We start from the raw sequence: 12543 nt of genomic DNA, 5'->3' as shown, positions 1-12543 counted from the left end.
GTTTCCAAGTCAATGTCATTGATAAGGTAGTCGAGGAGACATTCTTACTTGATAGCACATTCGATGCTTATGAGGCGTGTATTGCACATTCTCAGTCAGCCCAGTTAGACTTTCTTGAGATTGAGACATGTGCAAGGTTTTTGGAGACCAACCCACCATACACATGAAAGAGACACTTCGAGGAGCCAGGAACAGGGACAACAAAACCATTACCTTCCATTTAGTAGCCACCAGTAGTGGAACTTAAGCAACTGCTGCCACATCTCAGATATGTTATACGTACTCTCAAGCACAGGCAAGGATATTTTATTTTAGCTGAATTTTCAACTTCTTTCTCTGAAAACTTTTTATGATTGACAATAATTTGATAATTAAATCATCAAGTGTTGATTTGATCCAACAAGACTTGGCTCGTTGACTGCTAGATGTAATTTCATAATTATATTTTCAGAAAAAATGCAGGGGACAATTAATTTTGAGATTGGGGGAGGAGCAAATATCATTCAATGTCTTTAAAGCCATGAAACTCTCTTTAGAATCAGATAGATGTTTCCAAGTCAATGTCATTGATAAGGTAGTCCAGGAGACATTCTTACTTGATAGCACATTCGATGCTTATGAGGCGTGTATTGCACATTCTCAGTCAGCCCAGTTAGACTTTCTTGAGATTGAGACATGTGCAAGGTTTTTGGAGACCAACCCACCATACACATGAAAGAGACACTTCGAGGAGCCAGGAACAGGGACAACAAAACCATTACCTTCCATTCAGTAGCCACCAGTAGTGGAACTTAAGCAACTGCTGCCACATCTCAGATATGTTTATTTGGGAGAGTCATGTCAACTCCTAGTGATTATTTCAAACATAGCTAGTGAGGTGGAGGAAGAAAACTGCTTAGGGTACTCACAGAAAATAAGACAGTGATTGGGTGGATGATAGCTGACATTAAAGGGATCAGTCCTTCACTATGTATGCACAAAATTCTCATGGAGGAGAATTGTAAGCCAAGTATAGAAGGGCAGAGAAGACTGAATCCAAACATGAAGAAAGTGGTCAGGGCAGAGGTATTGAAATTACTGGATATCAGCATTATATACCCAATTTTAGACAGTGCATGGATCAGCTCAGTTCAAGTTGTGCTGAAGAAAGGGGGAATCACAGTGGTGCAAAAAGAGAAAAGTGCTACTTCCTACCAGAACTGTAACGAGATGGAGGGTTTGCATTAATTATCGCAAACTCAATACAGTTACACGAAAGGACCATTTTCCACTCTCGTTTATTGATAAGACGCTAGAAAGGTTGGCAGTGCATTCACACTATTGTTTTCTTGATGGATACTCGGGCTTCAACCAGATACCAGTTGTGCCAGAAGATCAGGAGAAGACCACGTTCATTTGCCCCTACGGTACTTTTGTCTACCATAGGATGCCATTTGGTTTGTGCAACGCTTTGGCTACATTTCAAAGATGCATAATGGCAATATTCTCTGATATGATTGAAAGATTCATAAAGGTGTTCATGGACAATTTCTCAGTTTTTGGATCGTCATTTGATGAATGCTTGAAGCATTTAAATCTGGTCTGACAGAGATGCAGGGAGACTAACTTAGTTCTGAATTGGAAAAAATGCCACTTTATGGTACAGAAAGGAATTGTACTTGGACATCAGGTCTCAGCAAAAGGAATTGAGGTGGACAAAGTGAAAATTTAGGTTATTGAGAAGCTACCGCCACCAACATTAGTTAAAGGGGTCCGCAGTTTCTTAGGACATTTGGGATTTTATAGGAGATTCGTAAAGGATTTTTTGAAAATCACTAAGCCGCTGTACAATCTACGGATGAAAGACGTACCTTTTCAATTTAATGAGGAATGCCTAACAGCTTTCACCACTTTGAAGGAAAAACTCACGTCAATACCAGTAATTGTAACACCAGATTGGGAATTACCCTTTGAACTAATGTGTGACGCCAGTGATCACACCATGGGTGCAGTATTGGGATGGCAAAGAAATGAGGTTTTTCACATGATCTACTATGCAAGCAGAACCCTAAATGATGCCCAGATCAATTACGCTACCACTGAAAAGGAGCTTTTGGTCGTTGTATATGCATTCGACAAGTTTAGATCATATCATGTGGGATCTAAGGTCATCGTTTTCATAGATCATGTTGTAGTGAAGTATCTGCTAACAAAGAAAGATACGAAGACGAGATTGATCTGATGGATATTGTTGCTACAAGAATTTGCCATTGAAATCAGAGACAAAAAGGGCAGTGAAAATATGGTAGCAGATCACCTGCCTCGATAGGAGTCTGGGGAAACAGAAGAATTAGTGGATATCAATGAAAATTTCCCAGATGAGCAGATGTTGAGCATAGAATAAGCACCTTGGTATGCGGACATTGTTAATTACTTGGCCAAGTCCATTGCACCACCAAATTACTCAAGCCACCAGAGGAAAAAGTTCTTTACTGAACTAAATTACTACTTTTGGGAAGATCCGATTCTCTACAGGGGAGGGGCTGATCAGATAGTAAGGAGGTGTATACCTGAAGAAGAAGTACCTGAGATCCTTGAGCATTGCCATTCATCTGCATATGCGGGGCACTTGAGAGCTTCAAAGAGTGCCGCTACGATTTTACAGTCAGGTTTCTATTGGCCTACATTGTTTAGAAATGCTTTTAAATTTGTGAAGAGGTGCGATAGGTGTCAGCGTACTGGAAATACCTCGATAAGGAATGAAATGCCATTGAACAACATTTTGGAAATGGAGATATGTGACGTCTGGGGGATTGATTTCATGGGACCTTTTTCCCTGTCCTTCTCAAATCAATATATCTTGGTAGCAGTAGACTATGTATCCAAATGGGTAGAAGCAGTTGCATTGCCAACAAATGGCGTGAAGGCCGTAGTTGGGTTCATGAAGAAGTACATTTTCACCTGATATGGCACACCACGGGCTATAATCAGCGACGAGGGAAAGCACTTTTGCAATCGCCAGTTTGAGCAGTTGTTGAATAAATATGGCGTTAAACATCGTGTAGCTACTCCATATCATCCACAGACTAGTGGCCAAGTTAAAGTTTCTAATCGACAATTGAAAAGAATACTTGAGGTTACAATGAATTCATCTCGAAAGGACTGGTCTAAAAAGTTGGATGACGCTTTGTGGGCTTATAGGACAGCACTCAAGGTACCGATAGGGATATCTCCATACCGCCTAATTTTTGGGAAAGCATCCCACCTGCTACTAAAGATAGAACACTAGGCATATTGGGCTATGAAACAGTTAAACATGGATTTGAAAGCCATCGGTGAAAAGAGATCGTTGCAACTGAATGAGTTAGATGAATTTCGGATAGACGCATATGAAAACGCAAGGCTCTACAAAGAGCGAACCAAGAAGTGGCATGACATGCATATTCAGAGGCGAGAGTTTGAAGTGGGGCAGAAAGTGCTATCGTACAACTCTAGACTCAAGCTCTTCCCGAGAAAATTAAGGACAGGGTGGTCGGGTCCCTATACAGTCACTAAGGTGTTACCATACGGGGCTATAGAAGTCAGCCATGAAACTAAGGGTACTTTCACAGTTAACGGGGAAAGGCTGAGACACTACTGGAGTGGTGATTTCTGTAAGCAAAAGTCCACCGTTCAACTCGGGACACCAGAATGAAGCAGCTACGGGAAAATCAAGCTAACGACTATAAACTAGCACTGTGTGGGAGGCAACCCACTGTATCCTTTTCATTAATTTTAATTTTGGCATTAGCTTAGGAAATTTTGATTTTCACGTTTGATATTTTTTAGGTTTAGGTCATCGATCATCCATGCATGTCGATCGAGTCTAAGCACTACCCACACGGGTCCCTATTCATCGAGCACAAGTTAGGAATGATTGATTTAGTGTTTAGGTGATTGGATGTGAGCATCACGCATTTCAAGGTAGAAAGTGTGTTTTTTTTAAGTACTTCGAGGATCAAAGGGTGACTTCAATTTTAAAAAGTAATTTTGGAACTAAGTCAATGACCTACACGTGCCCCATATGGTCTAATGTGTTTTGATAAATGTTGGGGGACGATGAAATGCCATTTCGAAGCCACAAGTTGAAACCCAAGAATTTGGGGGGAATTTTGGTCAAGGTCGAATATAGGGAATCAATTGCGCTCTTAAAAATTTTCCACGTGCATTTAGTCTTTAAAAAAAAAAATAATGGGTCTGATTATGTCTATGATGTCGCATAGGCATATAGTGTTTGCTGTCGCATAGACTCATCATAGAAAATAAGGGGCCAGATTATTTGTTCTATCCGACCGTATAGAAATATTCTATGCAGCCGCATAGAAGAGGCCAGTTACGAGTTTTAACCAGTAACTTGGTCTCTCAACTCTCATTCTTCCCCAAATTATACACGAACCCTAGACCCAAAATTCCTCCAATTTCACATCCAAATTCAAGCCAAGTCACATTAGATTATCCTAATTTCACACAACAACAATCAAGCACTTGGGAACAACCACAAAAACACAACACTAACAATATTCAAAGGTATGACTCTCGTCCCCTTTCACGTCTTTATGCTCGGTGTGAGGTTATTTTCAATTTGTTTTTGTAAATTGAGGAGAATGAGCTTAGGTAGATGTTGGTTTACGAATTTGATTGTGTTTTGTGCTCTATGGATTAATTCCATTCACCAGTTTCTTCAATTCCTATAACTTTCAGATTGTGCACACCATGTGTTCGATAAAAGCCTAAGTTAAAATTTTATTGCATTCTTGTGAATCTAGCATGACATGTGATTGAAGATTGAATTGGATTACCTATTTGTGAGGAATTACCATAGAATTTGAATTGGAAAACACCAACACCCCACATCAACACGCAATGCACATCATGGCTAGGTCACAGCACCCTACGTCACACACTTTGCACCTTAAATTACCTCACCAAATGACCTCCGATTGCCCTGAAATTTGAACACATGATGGAACAATATGAAAGCTTTCATATGCCTAGAGGTTGCTCGGGAAAATTTTGAATTTTCTCGATGATGCCTATACTTGAAAGTCCTTACATAGTCATAGGTTATATTATTCAATTTGCTTGTTTTTGGGCTAAGTCTTGTTGGTACATTCTTATCTTGACACGATATCCCTATATTGGGACATATTTCATGCATTTTCCATACCAATTTCATACACATGTATTTTGAAGCAAGTTTGGGGGATTTGGACAATATATGCCTTGTTTTCCTTATTCCATGCCTTGGATGTCAACATGAAACCTAATGAATATTATTTTACAACTTTGCAGGATGCCTCCAAAATGAACCTCAAAAGGGAAAGAAAAAGTTGGCTCATCTTTCGCAACAGCCTGTACTCGAATTCTTGAAGGAGAGATACAAAGATTTTTGAATTCCAGGACAGCAGCCCACTATGAAAGCATTATGAGTCGGTGGATAGTAATACCAGAGCGGGGAGTAAAATTAGAGGATTTTCCAGGTTTTGAGTTGATCACTTTGGTGGATCACTATGGGTGGGCAAAAGTAGTAGAGCAGCCACATCGGATCTATGAATCATTGGTGGAAGTATTCTACACAAATTTCAATGTAAAGATTGACACACCAGGGTCCGACCACTTGCATCAGACATGGGTCAGGGGACAGTGGATTATGTTCTCACCAGAGATTATTTAGGACTACTATCAGCTCACGTGGGACAACATAACCCCGATCCCAAGCGATTTCAATTGGAATGAAGTGGTAGAGATCCTATTAGACAACAAAATACATGGCCACTCCCCACCACTGCATGGCACCAGATTGAGCGACACCTTCTATAGCCATCTTGTGGCTATTTATGTGTCATAACATTGAGCTGACCTCGCATAGGACCACATTCACAGATCCCACAGCTGGGTTCTCTATCACTTGGTGCGAGGAAATAAGATTGATCTCGCCACTCTCTACTATAATCAGATCCATCATGTGGGTACTTTGGGAGATAGGCACAGTTCAATGATTTTTCCCAGCCTCATCTCCGGCATATGCATGGCTGCTGGCATCAATATCACACCAGGAGAGGCACTTGCTAAACCCAGCCCCCTAAAGCACAGTACACTGGAAGCTCAAGACAGAGCAAGGATAAAGCACAAGAAAAAGCAAGAGAATGAGCGCCATATGCAGCAGGAAGAGTAGGGTCAGGTGCATGCAGATCAAGAGATGCCACAATCTCCACCACCACAGAGTGAGGTGGATACATAATTGTGGCGTTAGATATTCGCCACCACCACGGGAACGAGCCACGACATACAGGGTCTCCAACAAGCTATGGGGGCTTTGACGACTGACATACAGATAGCCCGATGTGACATCCGCATCGCCACTAATATGGCACGAGCAGCTCACCTGGATTCCCAGGCAGCCAGAAGGGAGATGGAAACTATGAACGGTCAACTGAGTATATATGTGGACTGAGTGGATGGCATCCAGATACGAGTGAATGAGACTTGGGAAGATCTGGGCTGTATGGAGACACGTGTTGGCAGAATCCAAGATGAGATGGCGTAGCAGTCAGCAATGATGAGAGAGATTTTAGCGGGCCTATCTCCACCTCTAGACGATGGTACATCAGGAAACATCTTCCCACCACCACCTCCATAAAGATCATGGGAGTATTGTCTACTACTTTTGATTTTTGTGAAACTGTCCTTCAATTATGTCTTTTAACCTTTGTTAATTATTCATTGAGGACAATGTATTAACTACGTTTGGGGTGACATAATTTTGGACATCTTTACATCACTTTGTATAAATTCATCAATATTTGTATCTCTTCAGCATATATGTTTTATTTTTTACATGTTGTGTGCTTGAGGAGTGTTACAAAAAAAAAAAAATAAATAAATTTAAAATTGTGCATTTTATCCAATTTACTTTATTTCCTTTCGTGAGTGCTTGTGTGGGCTTGATAGTCTTGCCGTCTATGATGTAAATATTGGACTGGTGTAACTTACAAAACTGTGGATATGGTGCTGAATAGATTAACCAATACTTGTGATGCAATACTTGACATTCTCTATGAATGACACTCATGCTTGACATGTTAGGTGAGTGACTGAGTTTTGAGTATAAAGTAGGAAGTAAGCGATAACCTTCTATTGAATTACACCATAAATTATTGTGAGGCAATTTGGAAATGGTTGAGCAAGCATAAGGGAGCATTGAGATAAGAGGAGGGCTCCGATGAATTCTAGTGTGTGGATTACCTAGACCAGTCAGGTGAAGATTAGGTGAAAGTTTTAAATTGGGGGTTGGTTTTGGAGACTAAATGTCTAGAAAAATAATAAAGGGCATAAAAAATTAATTTGTGTGAACATGATACTTCATTCCAAGCCTTTATGACTCGAGCAAGTAAGGCTGTAAGGGTATCTTCAAACCTAGTGCCCTAAGGCCAACTGGTCTGAGATTCACTTGCCAAAAGCTCACTACAGGAGTCATATAGAAAGCAAGAAGGGAAAAAGTTAATAAAAAGTCATCTGATCAAGCCTTTATAACTCGAGTAAATAAGCCCGCAAAGATTTAAAAACTGGTGCCCTAAGACCAACTGGTCTGAGAGTCACCAGCCAAAAGCTCACTACAGGGGTTATATAGAAAGCAAATTAGAAGGTGGCATAAAAAAAAGAAAAGAAAAAAGGCATGAAAAAAGCCTTTGGACATTTGGTTGATAAAACTACACCTTCAATGCGAGGTAAGCAACTTAGTTTAATCTTAAGGATTGAAGCAATTAAATTTGGGAGAGCCCTTACTTGTTGACATGTGAACTTATGATAGCAAAATCAATCCGGACTAAGAGAGGGTAAGGACTATAGTTACCTAACCTCCTAGCTTTAAAACACAACCTCGAGATAATTGAGTGAAAAGAATAAATTTAGGGAGGTTGTGTAGAGAAGCAAGAACATATTTGACCACTCTGGCATGGGACTCACCGCATCATAAATTTGATATGTTCGCATGATTTCAAACATACGTTGGGTATGCATTTAACGAGTAAAGCTTGATTTCATTTTTGCACTGATCAAATTTTATTGAAGCCTAACACTTAGTCTAATACTAAGATACGACAGGTTATTAAGCCATGTTTGTGTAGAGTTAAGTCACTATCTTGTTTGAGGACAAACAATAGTTCAAGTTTGGGGAGTTTGATAAGTGTATTTTTACACAATTATTTAATTCACAAACATGACGTAATTAAGAGCAAAACATTGAAATTGTGATTTAATTTCTGTTAATTTGCGTATCGTAGGACATACTAATGAACATGGTGAAATTCACAAGAAAAGAGGCGAAAAAGGACTAAATTGGAACAAAGTAAAAGTTCATGGATCAAAGTGAAATTATTTGAAAGTTGATCCGATGGACACATCAAGCAATTGATCGAGCTAAGTACCAATTGGAGATTATAATGGAACATTGGAACAACTAGAAACATGAAAGGAGGTCAAGAAGTGGAGAAATAAAGTTTGAGGACCAACATAACATAATTTGAAAGTTTGTTTTACTATGCGGTCGCATAATAGAAACCCCTATGTCGTCGCTAACACCAAGGCAGGGAATTAATATGCCAAATTTTATAAACCTATGCGGTCGCATAGGTTATGCCTATGTGGTCTATTTTGGGGGCGATTCTGCAGATTCCTATTCGCGATGAAATTCTTATGGAAATCTGATCTAAACGCGATATAAATACACAAATCCATTAGAAAAAAAGGGGAGAATGGATTGGGAGGCAAGAAACTACATTTTGGAGAGGATTTTCAGCACAAGTAACGAAGAATTGCACAAGGATTTTCAAGATTTATCAAGTATTCATAACCCTATGATGTTCTTTCTTCAAAATCTAATGTATTCTTATATTTTATCTATGCTAGGCTAGATTTTTATGTACTAAGGAAGTCCAAGTTGCAACCGATGGTCGATGGACCATTTCAAGTGATTGAGAAGATGAACGACAATGCTTACAAGTTGGACCTTCCAGGTGAGTACAATTTTTTGGCTACTTTTAATGTATCTGATCTCTCTCTGTTTGATGCTGTTTTAGATTCGAGGATGAATCCTTTTGAAGAGAGAGGGGATGATATAATCCAGGAGTCGAGCCCGACGAAGGCGAGTACGAGACGAGATCCGTTGATAGTCGATGAGGGGCCAATGACACGATCAAGGAGAAAGCAAGTGAAACAAGCGATGGGATTTCTCGTTCAAGAAACCATTGATGGAACCATGTTTGGGACTCAAAATGGAGCAACTTTCATGTTTGGGTCGGAGGCCGAATCAACTTGGATCAATTTGTTATTAAGCGATGAAACCGAAGGTTGAAAACAAGCCTGTGCGACCGCACAGTTAAAACACCATGCGGCCACATGGAGGCATGCCGAAACTCAAGATGAATTTTTGGTTGAACCATGCGACCGCATGGACCAAAAATTTGGCGAATTTTCCAATTTTGGCAATTTTCCATATTTTGTTAGATTTTGATTCTTTTCCATATTCTGGGGATTATGATCGATTTTTGCACGATTTTTACCTAGTTTTTAGGTTTAGTATAAATAGGAGTTTCTAGTCAATTGTTAAAAACATTTGACATTATTGATATTGAATTAAAAGAGAGGCGTATTGTCTGCTCTTCATCGTTCTTCATTGAACAACTTCGAACTTATCAAGTGTTAGCTTGTGGCGTTCAAATAATTGGATTTAATTCTTGGATTGCGTGATCAAGTGGTCTTTCAAGCGTCGTTCTTGTTGGATTTTTTGGTTCAACTTTCTTTTGGGTTAATCCTAAACTCTTGGATTAATTTGACTTTCTTGGGTTCGTCAATCTTGTTGTGGGTTTCGTAGTCAACGTTGCTACGGGGTTCGCATCAATAAGTAAAGGGAAAAACTTACTAACGGTGATGTTTTGCATGTCATTTTCACAAAATTATGGTTTGGAATCCTATTCACAAAGGATTAATGACACTTTACACACATGAGTTACTTACACAATTTACACAATTTTAGCTTGAATTGAGTATTTGGAAAGTTTATTGATAATTGATTATGCTTGTACATGCTATCAACATCATCTTTGAATTATTATGTATTGATATTCAAAGAGGGATAGAGTTTTGATTATAAAGAGGGTTTGTAGTTTGCAGCAAGGCGAAGAGATGATTGTAAAGAGAATGGATAATTGTACTTTTCATTCGTGGCATTTCATATCATAATGCATAGCTTTTTTGCGTTTTATTTTTTTTATTTTTTTAATATTTGGTGATATTAATATTTTAGTTGGTGTTTTGATTAATATTAGTATTACCTCCCAATCCAACTAGCATATTTATGATAATGTATTTTAATTGGTATATTTCCTATATCACATGCTTTTATACATGGTATTTGAGTCGTTGATTTCAGGAAATATGTTTAACAAGGAATGCAAGAGACGGACTTTTAGTTTGGGTTCGTCTAGAATAGTTTGATTTTACTTCCATGACTTGTATTGTATAGATTTATTACAGAATGCCAAAGTGGGAATTTGTTAGGATTTTAATATATTGGACAAAATGACTAATATAAAAAATTGTAAAAGTCAATGAGACAATTAAAATGTTGTATAGATGAAACAGGTAAATTAGGGTTCAAATTTGGAATAAGGAGAAAAGAGTCGTTGGATTTACGCTAGCCTATCACTTATTTGATCCTCAAGTGAAAAAACAGAAACATTGTCGCTCACATGTCGCTCAGCTTTCACTCAAGTGACACACCTATTGCTCACCTGTGGTTGGCTTGCGCTTGAGCATCGGTGTTACGTGCAAAACCTTAGTTCGCGTTTTTCAAGAATTTTATTCAACCCATACTAACTAATTGCCTTTTAGTATACATATCCAAGCCCTAATACATTTTTGGTGTGCATATTTATTATATTTCTCTTTCATAACATAATTCAAAGATTTAAGAGCACAATCTAGCCTTAGATTAACCATTTGATTCTTGAGTTCATAAAATTACATCTTTAGGAAAACATCAAATTCATATAATCGAAAACACCCACTTTCTATACATATACAAGAAGGTGCTTTCTTAATAACTTTCAAAGATTGCTGAAGATAGATGGAAGTTGGACTAGAAGTATATGAAGAGTACAAGAACAAGGCGCTCTTGGTGATCCACGGGAGATAGCCAATTCCAAAAGATCAAGAATAGGTGTGAGTGAAGCACGTTCTAATCGGTTTCGGAGATTGCAGGTGTTAGATCAGCGAGTCTAGTGTGTTTTGTAAGTTGGATCATACTATAAGTTCACATGGTTTATAGTGGAGGTTACTGGCTTGGTTCTAGAGTTTTTACACAGTTTGAATTTTCTCTCAATATATTTTGTGTTGTTTATTGTTTTCATATTATTGATTGTGGCATTCAATACATAGAATAATCTGGCGTGATTGATTAATCATCTAAAAACTATTAAAAAATGAATTATTGCAGTAGCATCAAAGCTTTTCATAGTTAATCATTGATCTTACCATTTTTAATAGTATGTGCATTCTCATTTCATATACAACATTAAGCTCTTGTGTAGATGGTGGAGTACACTACTAGAATCTTATTTTTAAGATAATCTTTAGATGCAACACTAAATATTTTTCACGCCGATCAGATTTTAGTGTTACAATATTTTTTTCTTATTTATTTTTCTTCTTCATTTTTAAATTCTCTAAACTTTCCAAAGATTTTAGAACATGAATTTCATCACGTACACATAACTGTACCTAAAATGGTAATCAGTGACAGAATGTGATGAAATAAGAAAAATCACCTTTGAAAGTGAATGGCATGGACGCTCAAACGTCCGAATGTATTAAGCTTATTAAATTAGCAACCATTTCATTTTTTTTCTATAGCAAAAGCTAACTTGATCGTTTTACCTAATGGGTAAAAATTGTATCGTATGATTCATTATTAAATGAGTCTAAATATTCATCCTTATTTAACTTGGATATACGTACCTCATTTACATGACTAAGTCTATAGTGGCATAGATAAGTGGGATTTAAATTAATCCATTTTATACATTTTGTTTTCTATGCTTATAATATGGTAAAGTTTTGAAGTATTGATTACATTGTTAATAGTTTCATTTTCATAATAAAATACGTCAAGAAATAAAGAATGACTAGTATTCTAAATGCCAATGGCGGAACCTTTCATGTCTAGGCATTGAACATTTTACAGCTCAAAACCAAAAGACATCGAAAACACAAAATATAGAAATGAACATTAGCATCAAGATTCAAATGGTTTTGGACTAAGAACATCATTTTACCCTTCTGTACAAAACAAAAACTCCTCAAACCTAAACCCCAAACAGATTGAATAGAGGAAGCTACTACAATGGACCAAAAAATCAGCCCTAACTCTAATTTCAACTTCTCAACCTTTAATCGAATAATAAACAATACTCAGCACACAGATTAACACCCCAAAACTAGAAGTTCAAAGGATTTACACAAAGTACA

General features: G+C 37.9%; 1 protein-coding gene across 1 annotated transcript; it reads left to right on the top strand.

Annotated features, from left to right (window-relative positions):
- Positions 1 to 2767: 2767 nt before the first annotated feature.
- LOC111381966 lies at positions 2768 to 3673 on the top strand. The gene is made up of 3 exons (XM_023005810.1): positions 2768 to 2928; positions 2971 to 3193; positions 3290 to 3673. Exons 1-3 carry the CDS (start codon positions 2768 to 2770, stop codon positions 3671 to 3673), a joined length of 768 nt encoding a protein of 255 aa, XP_022861578.1.
- Positions 3674 to 12543: the final 8870 nt, after the last annotated feature.

Source organism: Olea europaea, unplaced genomic scaffold (assembly GCF_002742605.1).
Source record: "Olea europaea var. sylvestris unplaced genomic scaffold, O_europaea_v1 scaffold2411, whole genome shotgun sequence".
In the NCBI taxonomy this organism is placed as follows: domain Eukaryota; kingdom Viridiplantae; phylum Streptophyta; class Magnoliopsida; order Lamiales; family Oleaceae; genus Olea; species Olea europaea.
This window is presented reverse-complemented; position numbering and strand designations above follow the sequence as displayed.

Coding starts and splice junctions, on each gene's coding strand:
- LOC111381966 (XM_023005810.1), top strand. CDS start 2,768: ATGGAGATATGTGACGTCTGGGGGATTGATTTCATGGGACCTTTTTCC. Junction 2,929..2,970: donor GTAGTTGGGTTCATGAAGAA/GTACATTTTCAC, acceptor GGCTATAATCAG/CGACGAGGGAAAGCACTTTT. Junction 3,194..3,289: donor CTTATAGGACAGCACTCAAG/GTACCGATAGGG, acceptor GCTATGAAACAG/TTAAACATGGATTTGAAAGC.